Genomic DNA, 22,078 nt, shown 5'->3' with positions numbered 1-22,078 from the left:
AATGCTAAGCAGTTGATCCAAGAAAGGCAAGGTACGTTTATTTATAGTGCACTCTTCAGCAAAAAGTCAATTCAAAGTGCTTTATCATATTGAGGATAATTAAATAATGAATGTATTTCATTATTAATGTACTTTTCTCTTTTCATTAGAACAGAGCTCTGTTCTAGCGGTCAGTAACGAATACACATTTTTCAGCCACAACTTTGTTTATCAGATAAAAAACATCCTTGGGAAGTGAAATCTAGTTTCAGACTTTAACAAGAAGATCTAAAAAGAAAGTAATTATCTACACATTCTGAGCATTAGCAATACATTAACCATTTTCTTTTGTAGTTGATTGAAATACTAAATACTTTTTTCAGCTTATTTCTAATGTCAAGTTGTTCTCAACAGTACAACAAAGGGAACAGTCTGTATTCAAGGGAAGTCAGTATTTCAAAATTTTAATGGTGAACAAGACTGATCGTATGATAAAAAGTTGAGCTTTGTTTTTTTATTTCCTTTCTGTTTGAAAAACCTCAACAACACAAAAGCTCAACTTTAAATATTGACAAAAAAAAGACAAGGACACATGAACACATTAAATATAAATCATTTTATAATATACAAATTGTACAGATGCCAGGTACAGTAAGAATGTTGACATACTCAAAATAGGAAAGATAAAGAATACTTTTTCTACATCAATGCAAGTGACACCGGCACATGATCGAAGATACTTAACATTCAAGATGGCAGCTGAGGTGTTAAAAAAATACATCAGAGAGAAAGAAAATCTAACAATACATTTTCCAGAGGCTGTGAGCAAAGCTAAAGTGACAACACAAGAAAGAAAAGTGACTGCATCCTATTGTGTTATGTTCTGACGCTTCTACTTTGTCCATTTCACATCATTGTAGCACACAGGAAATGAACCATTGCGTTTTTTTATAGCATTACCAAGAGCGATTGCACCAGCGCCACTACTCAGGCTCAGAAACATTTATGCGGATATAAGACAGCAAGCTGTATATTTCTCACACATACTATAAATGGAGGGGAGCACAGATGTATATTTGAGTCTAACATTAGTCAAAGGTCCCCTCCTTTTCACACACGGCAGAGTTAGCATGGTTCAGCATCGTTTAGCTGATTAAATGTCAGGTTCTGCCTTGCTTTTTGTCTCACTGTCTGTGTTAACATTGACAGCAGGCAAAAATAATAGAAGAAAAACCCCAATTGCTCACACTCCCTTGAGCATATTCATGCTAGAGGTTAGACTACACAGCAACCTAACTAGTAGGTTCTTACTGAGGAGACGGTACCCTGCAGGACTCAGACAAAGGACTACAGGGAACAGGGTCAGGTTCTCTGTCAAAGTTTCTGTTGTCCACGCTGTTGAGCTGGAATACAAAAACAGTCAGGTCACTCAGGCTAACCTAAATATCTAATCTGCTCTCCAGACTATGCTTCTGCTGTGGAATATATGGGTAGAAAAACCCAAATGGGAAAGCTCAAGTCAAACTTTTCAGATTTTACAGCAAACACAAAAGAAGAAGAAAGCAGGAGCACCAACATTAACAGTTTAAATCTCAACAATATCAAGCATTAAATCTAATGAATACATTCATTACACAAAGAGTAATATATTCCAAGCACTTATTACTTTTTCTTTTAATGATTGTAGCTTGAAGCTAACTCCAGTCCTCGAGGGCTGGTGTCCTGTAACCTTTAGATGTGTCCCTGCCTGAATCAAGTCTTCATCATGTGTTCACGTTGTGCAGAGTTCCACCAATAATTGAATTATTTGGTTTATGTTTTACAACATCTTAAAGTTACAATACACAGGCCTCAATAACTGGAGTCTGACATCTCTAAAGTGTTATATTATAGGCATGTTATGGCCTAGACAATCACAGGGAAGACTGCTCACTTACCAGGAGACAGTCAATACCTGCATTTCCATTCAATTGCACAAACTGGAATGACAAAAAATTTGCTTAAGCTTTTAAATGCTTGGGCTAATTTTAGAAGTGGTAGAGACCTAAATAGAAGTACAAACACTTACAAAATGTAAATTTTGCATAATATGTCCCCTTTAATGCATGAATTCAGGTAAATGAGTCCCAAACAAGTACTTACTGCACATACATGGACGTGGATATGATAGTATTTAAAATCTTATTTTTATTTGTTTTGTAGAGTATTTTATTGTTTGTGATGCAAGTCATAATTATCCAGGTGAGCAGAATTAAAAGATTGAAACATATCACTCTGGAGGTAATAAATCTACATGAGAATCTGATTAAGTCAAAGCTTTCAATATCCTAATTTATCATTTAAATTAAATTCGACTGAAACTTACAGAAGATCAGAACAGCTCAAATTCTTTTGATTATACTAATTTGTCATGAATTAGTATAATAAAAGAAAATGTTTGAGCTGTTCACTGACCAACATGAATTAGCATTTTATGCTGGTCGCATTCTGACTAAATGAACTCAGGAGTGTCTATGAAATCACAATCTGTTAAAAAAAAAAAAAAAAAAAAAAGATTCAAAGCACTTTAAATAAATATGTCAGGTTGTGCTCATGCAATCTCCTGTTTGTACAGCTGAGAAAAATCCATTCTCACTCAGAAACCTTTGACCTTGGCTGCCATTAGAGATGACCTCTTGCTCATAGTCATATTGGAGCTGTAGAGGACAGGGAGCATATGTTTCAAGAGGTCGCTCTTGTAGCGACCCCAAAGCTGAAAGCCAACATCGGCCCTGAGGAGGTAGCTCAAAGCACCAGCCAGCAAAGCATTTTTTGCAAGCTTTAGCAGAACAAGCAGAGGCAGCATAAAGCCTTTTTGTACTCAAAAATCAAACATTCACAATCAAGAACGTGTCCAAGAAATGTCAGAAAATAATACAAAATGTAATACCTTCATATGGATAAACATTTTCATCCCTTCACTCTTAACTCCAGGAATAATATCCTCAAAACACCAACCGGAGCAAAACTTTGCTGTTTGACTATAACAAACATATAACACTTAAATCACCAATATGCCGCTAAAAAACATTTCTAATAGCAGATTCTGGGGCATTTACAGTATAGTAATAAGGCTAAACTGGTCACAGTTTTATATTCTACTCTACACAAAAACATTTTCCATTTTACATTTAAAGGAATCTCACCAGAGGCAGGAGAGCACTTGAAATCATGGAGTTTCTTCTCCAGAGAAGAAATACTTTTCTCAACCACATATCATTAATTATCACAACACAAAAATGATAATTGTGACAAATTATACGAGGACAGCAGGTACTTTTTTAATCAGCCAAACGTTAACAGTTTACGAAACAGGTATTACGATGAGGTGCAGGTAATTTTCTAAATCAAGCTTGTCCTCTCCGGTGCAAACGGATTCCCATGACATCCTTTTTAAACGTGAAACTTGACATGTTGAGGTGTTTTGTTGTCAATAACTGCCCCCAACAAGTGAGCCCCCCCCCATTATAAATGCATGATTACTGACAGATCTCCCACTGACAAAATCCATTAGCGATCCACAGAGAGCCCCGCTCTGTAAACGTCGCCTCCTCCCTCCCTCTTGTTCCAGCTCTAGAATGGAAAGCCACACAGAGCCGCGATACGGCACATTATGACTCAGTTAATGTCAGACACTGTGTCCAGTAAGAGGTGCGTAAAGAGATGGACGTAAAGCAATGAAAGAAACCTCTTCAGGAAATGCTGGTTACAAACGACCGTTACTTTAAACGAACCAATTTGCTTTTGTTATTTGAGTCTTTCACACTCACTGGTCCTTCTTTATTTCTTCTTTATACTCTTTTTTCACTGCAACCTCACTTTCTCCTTCAGAGCTCTCACTTCTGGCTTCAATACAGAACAAGAGCAACCCCCGACTACACATTTTATGCAGAAGTCCTCTTTCCTGTATGTAAAGCTAACAGAGGAAACCTAACTACTGATCCTGTCCTTGAGGTGCGAACATTCAGCTGAATTTCACTTTCTTGTCTGGCTGGGCTTGGGAATATTGTTGGGAACATGCTGTATGCAAGGTAAGCTTAGCACACCATACCAAAGAGTGATTATCGGCTCTCTTTGAAGCACTTGACGGCTTCGAGGTCAGTGTAAACAATGATTTCCACAGCCTGCTTTGGATTGCCTTTCGCAACAAATGCATTTCCCACCATCTCTAACAGCGCTCTCCTATAAATTTCCTCTGCATCCTGGATCAGAATGTAACAAGGAATGACCTGCAAGAACATTTTCTGGGAATTTTCCTCTCTTTAAAATATCTTTAATGTTGAGGAAACAGACCTGGGTCTTGCCAAGAATTTAGAGCAAACATCATTATCTAAAAGGTGGTGATTTCCTTACGAAGAACTGACACAACCAGAAAACTTGGTCACTCTAGAAAGTCATATAGCAAGAGTCATTTTCTCTAATCATAAATATGAAAAGATATTGTAATTAGCTCTTTCATAAAGGTTTATGAAGATGGTTGGAACAACCTGATGTTGATTAAAAAAATAATAGAAGAAAACTTAAAAATAAATCTCAGGCGAGCTTTTAAAATGGTATCTAGCTTGCTATCTAAATTTCCAATTTTATCCAAATACTTTTGTTTTGTATATATTTTATGATTTTAAAACATCCAGCAACAGCTAGTAAGCTCCAGTGACTGTTTACTAGCTAAACCTAAAGCTTAAGCCGTCTATAGTGAATAGTGAGTGTTTAGTGAACAAAGCAGCTCTGGTTTATCTGCCACTCTTACTGGAACCGTGACCAAGTCTTTTGAGGTTTTTCATCTCACTGTTCTCCTTCTTATCCTCTGCCTTTATCCATTCAGTGTTTGGACTCCACATGGACCTGCCTGCAGAAGCATCCCCTGTGTTGTTAAATACATTCAGTATCTGTGGTTATACAATAGAACTGATGTCATGGTCTTCTTTTGTTTAGCTACACTGTTGCAGGTTTTGGGGGAATCATTTGTGAGATGGGAAGTTTGGAGGATGCTGCAGCAGTGCAGAGCAACCTTCCACCCCCTCCCACTTCAATTTGGATTCAGGAATCAGTTTTTAAGAGAGGGAATTTAAGAGGTATGAGGGGGAAAAGCTCGACTAGCATGGTGGTATTCCTGAGCCTCCATTGGGCTTGGGTCTGTGGTTGCTGGATCTGCCACAGTCTCCTTTGCGATAACCTCCCCTGGTTCCCCTGTTTTGATTTCATTCTCTTCACCGTCATCTTTCTCTTCTTCTGTCTCTATCCCATTTTCTATCACGGATTCAACTTTCGAAGTGCCCTCAAGCTCCTTTTCTTTGGTCTCACTCTGTGTCTCTACAGTCACAACTGTTTCATTGACCTCCTCGACCTCCTCCTTTCCTGATGGCTCTCCATTTTCTTCTGATCCCTCTCCATCTGGAGCTTTGCTTTCTGTTTCCTCAGTGCAATTTTCTGCCACTTTGTCTTCACTTTTCTCTGGTTCATCTTTCCGTGTGACTTTCTCAATGCTGATTACCATCCCTGCGTCAGCCTTTTTATCTTCTTCACACCTTATCTTCCTCTCTTTCTTGGATTCGCCTGCTGCCTCTACCTGTGCTGCATTTGTGCTTCCAGTCACAGTCTTTTCCTCTTCCTTGGCAACGTTCTCTCTGTCATCAGCGATCTTCATATCCTCAGAATCCTTCTCAATTATTGTCATTTTCTTCTTGTTCTTTGCCACATCCTTGATGCAGTTTTTGTTGGACTTGCTTCTGGACTTGAAGATTAGTTTCTGAAACATTTATACCATGTTAGTTAGACAATATTCCCATCCACAGAGCAATACACACAGACTTAATTAAGAACGGATCGCAGCAGATCTAATATTGAGATGGAATAACTTAGTAATTTAAACAAAACAGAGCAGGAAATTGAGGCCATGTTGGGTGGATGTTGGCTGATTATTGGTGGCCTTGAGAACATCCATTTGAACAAACAAGCAGATGAAAACATTTTATCTGGTTACATACAGTTATGTGAAAATTTTGCACATGCCAATTCATATTATGTTCTTTATTAAAAAATACCTATCCTTATTTTGTGTATATCTTTGGAACGGAAAATAATAAAATTTTACTTAAACAATAAAAACCTAACCTAGCTGTACTCATTAAACAAAAGATATCAAATATTTATTTTCCATAGGAAGAAAAGGACAGTATCTCTAATGGCTGGTCTTACTCCCTTTAACTAGAGTGAGATGGTTTTACCAGGCTACATTCTTTGTGGCAAACCTCAATCAGGCCTTTGTGTTTTTTCTGAGTGCAAAGGCAAACCTCCTAGGAAAGTTAAACTTTTGCAGTCGTTTTCGGACATTACATGCTTTCAAGAGAGGGAGTTTCTTTAAAGGGTCTTGTGGTTGCTTTTAGGTGGAACTTTCTTAGACGGACAGACCTGGACTTGTTGGCAGCCATCTTGAATGTCCTGACAGTGAATTGGCTGATTTCAAATTCTTTTGAGACCTCTGTAAATCTCCCACCAGGCTCATAAGCTCCTACAATCTTTTTGAAGGCCTGAGGCAGCTCTTTCCATGTTATAGTGGTGATAACGCCTACATCAGCCATCAGGAAAACAGCAAATTAAATGTCAGAGTTTTAAACAGTAAAAATATACTTCTATACATTTCATAATGATTTTCTAAAATGTGGATCTGAAACAATCCAGCTGGGTGTGATTCTATCAAAAGCAGGAATTAATGTCAGGATGCCCTAATTTATTACTCACCAGAAACAGTTTATTTTAAATTACTTTAACAAAAGTTTTAAGGAGCATTTTCTTCCATTTTAATTGGTTTGGATTTTTTTAGTGTTGCTAAATAGATAATAAATATTCCCACATTCAAATGTGTTTCCTAGCATGTCCTATATTCTTATATGTGTGTAAAGATCACAACATATGAGCAATGTCAGAAAGACACACATTGCTAAAACTACATAGGTAAAAAAAAAAAAAAAAAAAGCTTTAACTACAACTATTTTACAGGTTTTAGATACAGAAAAGTGTTTGTGAGACAGGGTTAGACTAAACCCAGTGAAAAAAATTCAACATGAATTCATTTCACTGCAGAAACAGGTAAGCTTCAGATGTTATCACAGCTGTTTGGGATCTGCAGAAAAGCATTAACACCAAATGGTTATCAAAATAACACATTTGTCAGCTGCTGGAACATTCCTCATATCTGAAACAGAAACATGCTGGTTTAAATTTGTTCACACTGTGTATGTTTATGTACATAAATCAAAAACAGATGCAGTGCTGAAGCTGGAAAAAGTGATGTTGGTTTTAGATGGTGAATAATGAGCAGAAGGACTAGTGGCAGAGCCTTTTGCGGGAGCGAGGTCTGCAATCTGTAGTTTTAGAAACAGATGTGGCTGTTAACGCCACATCTGATTACATAAGAATGACTCCTCACAACTTTGGCTAAATCTAACAAAAAATAAACAATAGCTGTAGAGCCACTGAGAGAAAGAGTTAAGTACCCAAATAAAGTGGTGACAAGTTTGTGTGACTGTATTCCAGAGGGTCAATTGGTAACAGAGTTGACGTCTTTGTGCAGCATTATGAGGGTCTGGTTCCCTCATGGGTCTGGACTTGGTGGAGAACAGAACCAGTCACCTATTATAAATTCTCTTGAGGTGCAACTCATTCACAGCTACCACAGGAATGTGGAGCTAAATTAAACATGTGGTAAATTAAACAACTTTGTGCCAGGATGGCACTGCTGTGCTCATAAGTTTTCATGAAATTTTCTTCCTTTCATATTTCAGTAGTGTAGCCTACAAAGTTAATATTTTTAGAATCCATTAACTTTAATGTAAGTACATCTTGTTAACATAGCAGTTTTGGCCTCAACAATATGGTATTTCCAATAAATCCTGTCATACTTAGCTATCCCAAGCTTTTTTCTGCCTTGAACGTAGCATTGCAATAATAATTCTCAGATTACCCAGTTTTTCACCAGGCGTGAATACACAATTTGATTTGGGAATCCCTGGTAGTTAGAAAGTCTCAAAAGCTGAAAGCGCAGCCAAGGTGAACTGTGAGCTCGGTTTGATTAATCCATCCACATGTGCTGATTTGTACAAGTAGTGTATTGCTATTTGTGCAGTTTGAAACGTGTCAGTTTAAGAAACTGTTTGCATGTTGATGTATGCATTTATACATGGTGTTATGCACATTTGTGAATTATGTGGCACCCTTACTAATCTTGTTATATGTTGCTTAAATAGTCTCAAACAGACTTTGTGGGGTTTTTTCTAGACTAATTTTGCTCCACAGAGGAAAAGAATGAAAAAGAAATTCCCTCTGCCTCGAGTTTTGTTCTTATTGTCCTTAAAGCACTCACACATATGATTTTAGGAACAACTTCAGTTAATCTATATGCAACATCAGAATGATTTGGTGTCTTTCCTCTGTCTTTTGGGAGGTTTCATCACAACATGACAGTCCTCCCTTTGTGCCCTCTGGGTTGAGAAATGTTTTGCTGAAATTTCTTCTTGCATCACTGTATTACCTGGTTGCTCCACATGCAAACGAGTGGAAAGTTCTGAAGCCTCATGAAAACAATGTAACCCCTTTCAATTATCATAAAGACCATAAAAGTAAAGGCACTAGTGTGTTTCGTGTGTATTCCTCCTTGCAAATCAAATCACTCACATACCTGCCAGTGGTTTGCAAACCTCAGAGAAATTTGACTTTTTCTTCTAGGTGCTTAACCCTACATTTGGTCAGTGAGTTTAATTTGAACAGTAAGGATATCTAAGGTTATCTTCCCATCTGGTTTGATTAAAATTTGGATTTCAATAAACCAGTAGAACAACTCCACTTAAGACAAATGTTTAACAGTCTCTAATCGATTTTAGTTATGAATGGGGTAAGATGGTTGTTTTGATCATAAAGATTGCAGAAATCTTACAAATACACAGAAAAGTCAGAGATGTTGTACCTTGGATTCCCTCTTCTTCCGGCTAACGACCGGTCTCTGCAGGAAAACAATCTGCTTGGTGGACAGACTTCCATCGCTGAAAGATGTAGACAAGAAGAAAAGAGAGATGGAGGGAAAAGTTAGAAACAATCAGTGCTGTTCTTCAAACACATTCTGACTGATTTACAAATTTTAAATCCTTGGGTGTATATATTTTGTCAGACTCTGTATAATTTATTGTTGTTTTGTTTTTAAAAATGTTTTTCTTAGCCTCCAAGATGAATGTGGTCCAGTGATAACACACATTGGCCATCTATCAACATAGTCAATTGACTGCTTATGCTTCACCCTTTTATCTGACAGATTAAAGACAAAATGCTCAGATTTGTAGCTCAACCTCTTCACCACTGTCATCCGTCAGTGTCACTTCCACCCTTTATTGTACTTTATGTTTTAATGGATGAAAGCGGAGAGTGCAACTACTGAGCATCTTCTTCTCTTTGTTGTTTCCCCAAAACGTAATCCTCCACCCTCTTTTCCTGTCACAGTCCTGCATTCTGAGAAGGATAATCTTCACAAGTACTCCTGCTGACAGATTAATCATGGCAGAAAATGCAGATTTTATTATTGAGTGGGCTTTCTTCATCTCTCACACTTATCCTCGCCCTTCTGTCGGCTCATCCCTGTCAGGTTTAGTCCTTTTGTTTGCCAAATTTGTGCTCTAAAAGTAACTGCCAGCTGAGGTTTGAATCTTTGCCTTCAAAGTTAGGCTAATTTGTGACAACATCATTGTTTATTATTTTAGCATGTGCTACTATGTTTATCTCTTTTTGTCACGTTTATGTTTTATATCAACAAAATGCTTTCAATAGCAAACAAAGATAGCCTGAGTTAATATTAAATTCATTTTCCAAAAGATCATTTTGCTTTGTAAGGAAAATAAGGATGTTTTCACCCTTGATAGTCCAGTAGACTCAGTTTGATTTGGGACTAAAATTGCGAATTTTTTACATTACCAACTGTAGCGATTCACTTTCACACTACGCTGTGTCAAACAAACCAATCCCTATGAAGAACCTATTCCCCTGACGACTGAAATGGTGCTGCACCAAGAAGAAATTACATGAAAACATCTTCAGAAGACACTGAGCGCATCTTCCCTCTTTCCAAAATGTAAACAAAAATAGAGCCGCGTCAGATTATACAGGTTGTAGGATTTTTCCTACAATTTTTCATTCGAGCATTTCTCTCTCTAGCGTTAGACTCTAGTTTTTATTTTGGTCGTATTTAACTAGAATGCCTGTGCTGTAGTCCATGTCCATCTTTTGGACTGGTCTCTGATCCACTTGCATTCACATAAGCATTCAGAAAACACTAGAGTTCACTTCAACCGAACCAAGACCTAGATTTTTAGGCGCACCAGAGCTTGCTATTTTGATCCAAAACAGAGTTCGATTTTGCATTCACACCTCCCAAAACTAATCAGACTTTCTAGGCAAAGGGGAACAGGCTGGTGTAAATGAGTTATCCAATCCAACTTTAGCTGATTTACAGTTGTAAAGGTGATTTCCACTCTAAACATAAAAGTTGCATCAAGCTTTTGGTTCAACAGGGGTTAAGTTTTTATGTCACTGTGTAAAATTTTCATCCACTCTTCTTTGCAGAATTGTTAAATTCATTACAGGGTTTTGTGCAATAACAGCTTCTTTAATAACATGCCTCAGCACTTCATTGAGATTCAAGTCCAAACTTTGACTATGCCACTCCAAAACCTTTCACTTCTTTAGCCATTCAGAGGTGAATTTGCTGCAATACTTTAGATCATTTTCCTGCTTCATAACCCAAGTGTGCTTTAGCTACAGATTATAAACTGATTGGAAAACATTCTATTTGAGCATTTTCTGGCAGAGAGCAGAATTTCTAGTTCATTTGTACAATTTTTTTTTTTTTTTTGCCAAATGTGTCGTAGAAAAAAAGAGTTACATTTTGTTTTCTCTTTGGTCACCAGAAGTTTATGCTCTGGAATTCTCTTTTTAATCTCCTTCTTGTTGAATCTTGACCTCTGACCTTCATGGAAATAATTAAGACCTATTTTTAGACCTTTAGATGTTGCTGTGGCATTTTTGTTAGCCATTAATTGTTTGCCAGTTAATGAGCTTTTGGAGGAATTCTGGTAGACTTGTAATTTGCTGGAACGGTTCGTCACTGCTTTACGTTTCATCAGCTTGTGGATAATGTCTCTCACTGTGGTTAGCTGGAGTCACAGAGCCTTGGAGATAAATTTGTAACTCTTCTCAGTTTATAATCTCTAGATGTTTGGGGATCTTTTAGCCTGTCTCATATTTCCTGACAGTTTATATTTGTCCCTTTGTAGATTATTCTTGCAAATTTGTCTCAAACTTCTCCACAGCTTCATTTTTGCATGTATGCACCAAAAATGTAAAAGCAGAAAAAAATCTATAAGGAGGCTTTTACTTTTTCACTGTAATGTACCAAGTGAGGGGAAATATTGGATCATTTCTAAAACCAAGATGGCTGCTGATCATTGCACTGTATGAAAGATGGCAGGTTTTACGATTGCTGCAGATCCCTTCAAACCCTGCGACAAATCTTCCCTCTCTCAAGACGAAATGGACTCACAGAGGGCTCACTATCTAAACCATCCAAAGCCCTTTTTCCATTACCTCCTTCCTTCCACCGTTTATCCATAAACTATTTTCTGGGCTGTCAAGGATGCTGAATGACTTTGCGGTGAATCAAAGCAGATAACTAACGGGCAAAAAGCCCCCAGGCCATTAAACCAGAAAGGAGTGAGATGTCTTAGGAAATTACAGGCCCTCGCTGAACCTTCTCCTGGCTGTCAGCGTCAGCTGCTCTGCTAGATCTTCATGTTGTGCAGAACAGAGGCAGCCTGTGGCTGTTTTTGTGTTGTAAATGTAACTGTTGATAGCTTAATTTGTAACAGACAAAAGAACATAAAAAGCCCAATAAAAAAGGAAAAACACTTGAAGCAAATTTTCAATGCAGAAGATATTTCACCCATTAAAATATAACATTTTTATTCCAGTTTCTGGGAAAGGGTTGCACAGTGATAAGGTAAATCAAATTGTTCAATCAAAAAGATGAGGATGAGGCATAACTGACGGACTGTCCAGGATGTACTGTGCCTCTCATCCGATGACTGCTGGAGATTATGAATGAAGGTACAGATTAAGTTTAAACCTCGTCTTCATTGACTTCATCGTTGAAATCTCTTGATTGTTGGTTAGGAAGGAGGAGATTAGGAGTTTGGGGTTTCTGTGACAGTCGACAAAAGATGTTCAACAATGTTCAAAGGAGAACTTGTAGTGTAGGGGTTGAGGAAAAACAGATAAATACAGTGGATATGTTAACTTAGGTTTATGAGCAGCGCCACACCACAGTCATGCCTCTAATTACCCAGCAGTCTACTTCTACCCAGTTCATCTACTTATCACTCCATCATCTTCCTTCAACTCCAGCACCATTTACCCTCAACTGGACATCCCCTCATCTCATAACCTCATCCTCGTCATTTTCATCCACTTCTCTTTGGTCCACGATAGAGCACGATGTACCAAGTTGGTTGGGAAAAGCCCATTTCCTAAACACCGCACTTCCACGCTGAGTTTCCTCTTCTGAGTGTGAAAAACAAGGTAAGAAATAGGGATGAAGAGGATGAATGCTGAGTATGGATCTACTTTTAATATCAATGTAGAGAAAAGAATAAGAAAGAAGTGAGAGAAAGACAAGTGGAGGATAATGATTATGTAACCAGATGAGGACTTGGAGGAATAAAGGGATGAAAAGGAGGAGAAATGTAACCTACATTCAAAAAAGTGAGTTTTGAATGTAGGTGATGATGAAGATGAAGTTTTAAGAAATTGAGGAGGGATGAGGAAAGAATAAATGGAGCCGGGTGATGAGATGAGGTAAACTCGTCAGGTGAATCAAGTTGCAGGTATGGCTTGGCTTTGATCACAAACCTTAGATAACGTTTTGTCATTAAAATATTACCTTTGTGTCAACTTTTCTTATTCTTTGTTGTTTTCTGGTCCTTTGTCATGGAGAAAAAAAATCACATTAACTGTAGTTAATGATTCCAAAATGTAATTACCATCTACATTAATTGAGTATGGTGAACATGAACGCCTGCTACAAGAATTAATGTTGTGTGGAGAAGCCGTTGAGCTCCACTTTCGCATTAATTTCAGCCACCGCTGAGATCACTGACACTCATCCGACCCCCTCCAGATGAAGTGCAGCCCTGGAAGCCTCTAAGACAACAAGCAGCGCGCACATTTACTTGTTAAAAATGAAGAAGTCACTTCAAAAACAAATGTAATGACTGCTGCTAATCTGAAAACGATCATCAAGCATTACTTCAGCGCACAGAATACTTTTTTAGGTGCTGCGAGAAACGAGCTCCATCTTGTTCTGTATCTAGGCCGAGTGTGATTAATTAACCATGTTGTGCTTTTGTGTTGGGGCGTTTTCAAAAAGATGAGACAAGGGGTTGTTGGGGAAATAAAAACAAAAGATGAAAATAAAGAGGCAATTAATCAGTTGTGTTCTAAAAGAGCAGTGAACATGAGCAGCTGAGCAGAAGGTTGGGTAAATAATCCGTCACAGTGCTGATGGAAACATTGCCTGTTTCAAAGCCGTACTACTTCGTTATGGATAACAGTTCTGAAAATGAAGCTACGGTAACATTAATTGGAAAAACTGCTACTTTTTGTAAGGACGTGTGTAAAAATGATGTTTTGTGTGGTCATAGTATAAAAAGGGGTCATATTTGAAAAGTTAAATCCAATGTCTGACATCAGATTCCCCTTTGGATTTCACTCTTCTTCTTTTTCTTAAGGTGCTTAACAGAATTTTTCTTTAATGTAAAAACCAAATGAAAGCATATGTGGAAAATATTTACCTTCAGTTTTTACCTCAGAATTTATTTGGGTAATTTCAAAATAGCTTTTTTAGATAATTCTTCACTTATTCCAGTCAACTGCCTTACTATTTACTTGAGATGACCCATGTAGTGTCGACACATTCCAGACGACTTAGGATCTATGTAAAATTGAAATTTTAGGTACAAAGATATGATGTGTTCACATTTCTTTAGTTAAATCTGTGAGAAAAGGTTTGGCAGACAGAAAATTGGGATTTACGCTCCAACAAGAAGAATCTCAAAGAGTTACTTGCTGAAAACTAAAGAATGAAGTGCCCTTTTTGTTATTTATTCTTTATTTAAGAGACAACTTTCAGCGATCATTAATTTGTTGTAGATTGTTTTCACAGACCTTACACATTTACTCATTAATAAGATGGCATTGACCTTGTCTGACAACCACCGGTAAAATCTGCCATTGAATGGAAACAAATGTCTCAGGGTTAAAAGTTCAAATTGTGAGCAAGTTTGACTTTAGCGTTGTTTCTAAAGCTGGATGTAAACTTTTTTGATCTGTTCTAGTAAATTTTCATGAAAAATCAGCTAAAATGGTTTGAGTATCACTTTTCAAATCTTTTCTCAGATTCTCAACTAAATTTATGCTTACAAGTATTGGTCTAAAACATTCCCTTTCCACCCTGATTGTATGTTTATGGTTGCTTTCCCCCTCGAAGGAAAACCTCCGGGCTAATCTCAGGTTTTCTGCAATCTCTTTCCCTCTAGTACTCCTCTGCAGCTCGATTCATCTTACCATCTCTGATTAATGCTCTCTTTGCCCAGCCTGTCAGTTTAAGTGGATAGCCATGTGGTGGCATGTTAACACATGTGCATACGCTTATTTTCAGATGATGCTCCTTAAAATGTCCAATGCTTGATATATTATTTTAGAACCTAACCCTGATTTAAACTTCTGCACAACGTTATCTCTGACACGTCTGCTGCATTCCTTGGTCTCCATGATGCTGTAAGTTGACTGATGTTCTCCATCCCTGAATACAAAAGCACACCACATTTTTCAGTTTTTTTTTTTTTTTTTTTATGTTGGATACCTTGCACTATAGTTCTTCCACTTAATTATTTATGCTTGTCTACAACAAAAAATCCTAACAAAGTACATTGAGGTTTATGGCAGTGATGTGAATAACTGTGGAAAAGGTTAAGGGTTATGAATACCTTTGCAAAGCTTAGTCTGTTATTGTTAAAAAGCATTTGGGTCAAACTGTGCTAAAACAATAAAACCAATTTCATCTTCAATTACTATAATGTGTTGCTGCCTGCTTGTTTCATAAATTCAGAAAATGAGGAAATATCTCTTCTAGAATAATTATCTAATTATAAAAAAAGAGTTTTGCCTTACTTTTTAGTTAATTATTTCTAAATTATATCCAATATTTTTGATAGTAAATGTTTGTTCAAGGCTTGAGTCAATTTATGTGCAATTTAGCACTTTTCGTATTTACTGTATTTAGTGTTGATTGTATAGCTTCTTAAATTAGGCTTCACTGTAACTCTACTTTGTTTTTCTAGCTTTAAGCTACATGTGTACTTTATGCTTGTTCTTTGTGCCCTGCAGCATCTTTGGAGTATATCAGACTACTTCATTAAATCATCACAATCAGTCAATGCGAGGCTCTACTGTGTGTCTGACAACAAGCGAGGCCTTTTGACCATAAGCGGATGTACACTCATATAGCATCTGGGAGTGATGAGTCAGCGCAGGCTGTGCAGAGGAACCGTTACAGTTCTGCGAACAGATTTTCCACTGCACAGAGCCGCTGCTTGTCAACAGACACACACAGACAGCTGCAGCAGCTGCACAGCCCAGACTGACACATAGTCAGGTTAACGTCTTTGAAAGGTTGTCATATTCATCTGAAGACTTCACATGTGCATATATTATAAGTCTAGTTTTTCACTGAAAAACTGCCAGTTGGTTTTAAAAATAGCTTCACATAAAGTAGAAAGCCTAGTTTTCATCTTTCCTTTTGTTCTTGCAGTTCCTCTTTAGCTTGGGGACTGAGCTAATTGTCATCACGGGCGGAAATTGATGTTTTATTTAGATTTACTATATGTAGACAATATAAATATGATTGACCAAGAAGCTGTGAAGTTGTAAAGGTAATCAGAAAGAGAGGGGAAAAATAACTGTACTGATTTCATTTTCTAGCAGGAACTGGCAATTTTCCACAGTGCCAAAAATACCAAAACCTGCTTTAGTGATTTAGTGTACTAATCAAGCACAGTGGTATACTGTTCTTGATTAGCAACCAATTTTTTAGAGCAAACTTTTCGTACATGTTAAGATTACTGTGGTACAAAAATATGTGTCTTTTGCATTCCTTGTTCTTGTGCATGATTTTATACTACTAACATATTCAAAAATAAATAAATAAATATATAAATAAATAATTAAATAAACTGGTCTGCATTAACTCCATACAGAATAAACTGGGTAATGTCAAGTGGAAGATGAAATACATGCTACACCACAGGAATTCACCGTCTTGTACTGAATTATTCAAGTCAGTTACCTTTTCAACTATGCTATTATTTATGTAGTATCTGGTGCTTTAAAAAATACTAAGCAAAACAACAGGAGAACAACAACAAACACATGTTAAGTGAGCAAAAATCTAAAATGATGAGCTTTTTGTGATGGTAAAATCTGTCAAAAGAGCATGAAGTATCCTGTCCCAAGTGCTCCTGCACTTCTCAGGGTTGTCCACAGATGTCAGTAGAGATCACAAATCACTTGAAAATAGTGTCATTACCTGTTAGTCCTGATTACAGGAGTCGGCAGCACGCATGTGAGTCTCCATCCATATGTGGCCAGTGACTGAAGTAGAGGAACGTAATCAGTCTTCACCTGCAAACCCTGTGGAGGAAGAAAAATTTGTTACAACCTGCAATCAAAAACACACACCCTAAAACTGGAGTGTAATCATCAGAGTTCGTCTCTCAAAACCCAATGCACACAACACAATGTGTTGGAAGTGTGCTCATTATCCTACAGACTGTATTCTTACTGCGATTCCAGAGCTACGAGAAACATAAGTATGACATGCAATCAAACTCTGTCAGCAGTGCTTGGAATATCAGCTGAAAAAATACAGTTCCTCTCAGATATGACGGCTTTAATATACTGAATGTGTACTGTCTGTTTTCAAAGCAACGCACACAGAAGCGAAAAAACTCTGCGACATAAATCAACCACCGCAGAAACTCCCTGGCTGCCACGAGTCAACATGGAAACCATCTTTATTCATGACAGGCATTTTGTCAGCGCACCGAGTCCTTCAATAAACAGACTGTGTGTGTGTGAGAGCTCACAATGTGCTAAACATTTTAATAGTGTTTGAGGTTAAATGAGCCATGGCTGCATAGCCTCATAAATGCCATAGATTTAAATCAAACATTTTTAATGGTTATTTTGACTTTTGACTGAAGAGAAATCCCCTAATAGATTAACTTCTTCTTCTACACAAACTGTTTAGAGCGGAAGCGTGTGTGTGGTTTGCCGTCATGCCATGCCGAAAATGAAAAACCACAACGCGTGTCACTCGGCAAGGTGGCACACAAAAGGACACATCAGTAAGCACAAACAAACCTTGTTCTGATTAATTTTGACATAGTGAATGATGCTAAATAGCTTTCATTTTAAAGACTAAAAAGGAAACGGAACCAATTTTACTAATGCATAATTAAAAACTAACACTACAAAAAAAGAAATTCTGCAATGAGTCAAAGAGGCGGCCTAACGTAAGCATCGCTCACCACAAGAGTCTATTCATAGTCTGCACACCAACTGTAAGAGGTAAAAGACTTAAGTAAAAGAGAGAAACTGTCACACCTACATGAGCAAGATTACTGGTCTACTAAGAGTAGAAATTGTTTCCATTCAAAATTGGACCTGTCAAAGTTTCCCATTAATGGACTTGTTCACTTTAACTCACCAGTCTTACAAAAACAGCCACCACAAATTTCTAAGAGCACCTGGTAACCAAAATGTCAGGCTTGTAATTTAGTGATAGACATGTAAGGTTTGGAGGTTATTTAAAGTCCAACAACCTATAACTCTGTCCCCTAGAAACAGGAGAGCAGCATTCAGAGGCTAAAGCTTTTCAGATTATGATGTTCCCAACCTATTGTTTAAATTCACTCTGACATGCTCACCACCATAAAGAGCCATGTTATAAAATTATACAAGAATAGTTGGAATAAGATGCCTTATTTAAAGCTAAAAAGAATGTGTCTTTTATATTTTTTAAATGCATCCTTTTTAATGTTAACAATACTAATACATTGCAAGGTTAGAGATATGTTTATTTATTGTTGAATGTGTATATAAGTACATATATAAGTTTGTGTGCATTCCTTCTCAGAAATTTGTATTTCTGAGAAGTTGGAAAAATCAAACAGAATATCCACCAAAAATTGAGACTTGGAGAGCTGAAGGTTCACAAGTCACTTTGTGTTCAATATCCGATATGGCTGCTACACGCTTAAAAGGTTAATTTTCTGATTGTTGGAATCACTTTATTTTCATATTTGGCATTTACTGGCCATATCCAACTCTTGTTTTTATCTTATCTTGGTTTTCAGATATGATTCAGAAAATGTTGCATCTGAACTAAAAGTCTTTTAATCACTCAAATCTGATTCATAGTTTAGACATGAATCAGAAATATATCTATTCACAGCTGTTATTTAGCAAAGTTTTCTTCTCTAAAAGTAGTCTAAACTTAGACTGAACATAACTTTTAAAAAGTCTGTAAACAATAAAATAAACATGCCAGACAATGTGATCTGAAACTCAGACACTATTGCTTGAATTAGTAGAATAAACTAATTTTATGTTTTTGCAGCATGAATGTAATGATATAAATTTTGGGGAAATACAATATTCAGCACGTTTGACTTGTAGGTTAATTTATTTAAGAAAGGTAGTATAGAGAATTACATTACAGTGTAATGATGGATGGAAACATATTGTTTTTTAAGTAATTGAGATCTACAGAACATTCATTGATGTATCCTTGGAAATTCATCAGAGAAAGATCATGTTTTTTTTCCCAGAAGGTGATGTCAACTGTGTATCAAGAATCACAATTTCTAACCAGAGCTAATTCCAAGACCTCGTCTGTGACCAAGTTTGACATGCCTGGTCTGATGAGGAACTAAGTTTTAGTTGTATTTGTAATAAAAACATCAGCGATACGCATAACCAGTCTTGGATTTATGTTTCTTGTGCATAGTTCAATGAAGAGAGGACATGATTAGTAACAGACAAGTTCCAATATCTCAGCTAAACAGGCCTGTGTTTAGACATCTAATGGATTTCCAAAACCAATCGGAGACAAATAGAAAAATGTTCACTTTAAAAATATATAAACAACATAACTTAACCAAAATGTCTTTGAACACTTAGACATCATTTAGATGCTCACTGGGAAGGAAGCAAACAAGTCTTTTACAGAGAAAGGAAGCAGATTATTTATACTCTGGAGAGGTAATTGCTCGAAGGAGTAAACACTTTAAGAAGATATGCGAGTGAGGGAAGTGAGGAGACACATTAGCCTAATGAAAAGCTCCCATTACCAACAGCCACACTGGTTATGCTGGCAAAGAAACCACAGTCAACAACCACTTCTCTAGAGACCAGCACAGTGCTGCAGCTACAACACTTAATTTACATCAGCCTACAGTCAGCTAAAGCTAAAGTAATTTACAATTCACAATCTCTGTGAACGGTTTCAAAATAAACAAGTCCACAAACGCTGTTAAAAACTGTTAAGCTACTGGGAAAAAGTTTTAAACCACCATTTGCTCCTTAATGGGCTTAGATATTTCAAAATGCTTCGTTCCCTACATGCTTTTCTAGGGTCCAGCTAACAACTCTGGTAAGAAAGAAAAAAATATTTATCTCACCACTATGCATTCTATTAATATTTAGTTTTGACCCAAGAACTACCTTTTGAAACCAATTAAGCACCAATAGGTGCATTGGCTAAAAAGAGAAAGAAAAACACACGAATACAGAACTTAAGGTTGATAACTGGGAGCCGTCAGGGTGGCATAACGGCAAGGTGACCAATTCCAGTCAGGATACCACGAGAGGTGACTTTTAGACAGAATTTTGTAAAATAAAAAAATTCATAAACATTTTTTTTTTGTACATATTTGTTGAAACTGTCACTATGTTGTGACAATTTGATATGAGACAGATAATCTGTAAAAAACTGAGCCAGTCTGCTATCTCCAAGTGCTCCCATGCTACCGAGAAACAACCAATCAGAACTTGGAGGTGGGTCTTCATGCTGTAGGCTGGTTAGCATGGCCACTGATGATGGTAGATAAATGGTTTTCCTGTAATGGTGAGTTGTTGCTTGGTCATTAGCTCATTTAGCAGCGAGTACATGAGTTTGATTGACAGAGTTAAGACCCTCCTCCTGGCTCTGGTTGTTTATTTTTGGCCAAGAGCTGTGTATTCAGATGGCAATAGTAGCTCAGGGAGGAGGAAATTGATCTTGTCACAGATCATGTGTCTCATTCATGGAGACAGCTTTAACAAATATGTAAAAATAATATATTTTTTTAATAAAAGTACATACTGCAGCTTTAAGCAGAAATACCAAAATGTGTGGCTGGCAGGAGCCAACAAAGCCAACATTAGATTGGGTTAATTTAAACTAAAGTACAATTTAATTAAATTAAGATTAGATCAAGTGAGCTGAGATAACGGCATAACTTGTTTAATTTCTGTACTGTAGGGTTTATACTGTGATACAGCTGTTACCGCAGTAACAGGGTTTCTGATCCCAGGCCAGGTTTGAATTGCTCTTCATGGTATGAACAAATAGTCTGCAAGTTCAACCCATGCATCATGGATTTCTCTCCAGATCAGAAATGAATGACATATTAAATACTTGACAACCTACTAATCTTCTAAAAGTACTAAGAATGGTCCAGTTTACCTCCAAGTTTATCAGTAAAGACAAACAGAAATGTATCAACTTTCCTAATCATCTACTGCATTTTAAAAGTTCTTTGCTGAGAAGCAGCTTTTGAGAACTCCTAATCTTCTTTCTTTTGATGTCAGACTGTGTGGTATGTTGGAGTATTTTATGCGTCCACATAAAGAAATGAGAACATGTAGAGATTTCTTATGCTAGTCTGATTGATGGGTCAGAGTTAAGTGGCTTAACCATAAGCATCCATCCATAAAAATGTTGAACAGAAGACAAGTAAGGAAGAGAAGCGGTGATATTGATCCAAAAACTATTGATCGGCATCAGTTAAAAAGACTGCAACAAAGTCTACCTGTTAGAAAGGAAAATATGACTCCGGTTCTGACACGCCACTTTCTACAGTTCAGTGACATCAATTACTAAACATATGTTGCTCAAGGTGCAGAGCTCATCATTTTCCCAAGCACTTAAGAGATTACACAACTTAATATTTTTCTCCCACATATTATTGACCAAACTGACAAAATGAACAAACAGCTCAGAAAGTTGAAACAGGCTCTAAGTTGCTAATCATTAGAAGACAAAATACTGCTATTTATCTGACTGTACTTCCAAAGGCTCTAAAGAAGCACATAAACATTTTCTGTGGTTTATATTGGACTCACTCCCAAAAACAAATCTGCCCTGAGAGTAAATGGAGAAATAATTTTTCTGTAGTGGTTTTGGAGAAGGTGAGAGTTAATCATAGTCCTGGAGTGTGGCTCCTTCGCTCTCCCCTGACTTATTATTCAGGGGCCACCTCGCTGCATCAGCACTTCAGCAACCAGACCGAGAGTCTGAAAAACAAAGTCATCACATTGTGGTCGATGATATCAGCAAGGCAATGGCTCAGAAAGAAGACAGAATACCTGCAGCTTTAACATTTAAAGTAAAGCTACTTTAAACCCTTCATGAAACTGTCTGCTGTGAAAATCAGTTTCTAAAAAACACAGTTCAACTTTCTTACTGAATGGTATCTAAGTAGGAAATACAGTAGAAGTTTTTCCTGTAAAAGATGTTTAAATAATTCACAAAAAGATATGTGACACTAACATTTCCCCCCTAGATTCCCTTCATATTCACATAAAAAGTGCAACTATAAATTCAGCAAGGTGTGAAAAAGTAAACCTGTGAGAATTGTATTCT

At 37.1% G+C, this 22,078-nt stretch overlaps 1 protein-coding gene across 4 annotated transcripts in view; it reads right to left on the bottom strand.

The window, feature by feature from the left end:
* Positions 1 to 576: 576 nt before the first annotated feature.
* LOC122830627 (raftlin-like) overlaps positions 577 to 22,078 on the bottom strand; it is a 192,332-nt gene continuing 170,830 nt past the window's right edge. For all 4 annotated transcript variants that reach the window (XM_044116136.1, XM_044116137.1, XM_044116134.1 and 1 more), the window contains exons 8-10: positions 16,697 to 16,800; positions 8,981 to 9,056; positions 577 to 5,767 (exon numbers count right to left, since the gene is read on the bottom strand). In XM_044116136.1, the coding sequence (XP_043972071.1) occupies positions 5,087 to 5,767; positions 8,981 to 9,056; positions 16,697 to 16,800 (861 nt within the window). In that variant the 3' untranslated portion in view covers positions 577 to 5,086. The remainder of the gene's footprint in view (positions 5,768 to 8,980; positions 9,057 to 16,696; positions 16,801 to 22,078) is intronic.

This window comes from Gambusia affinis, linkage group LG05 (genome assembly GCF_019740435.1).
Source record: "Gambusia affinis linkage group LG05, SWU_Gaff_1.0, whole genome shotgun sequence".
NCBI classification, from domain to species: Eukaryota; Metazoa; Chordata; class Actinopteri; order Cyprinodontiformes; family Poeciliidae; genus Gambusia; species Gambusia affinis.
Note: the sequence above shows the minus strand (reverse complement) of the source record. Positions and strands in the feature narration are given on the sequence as shown.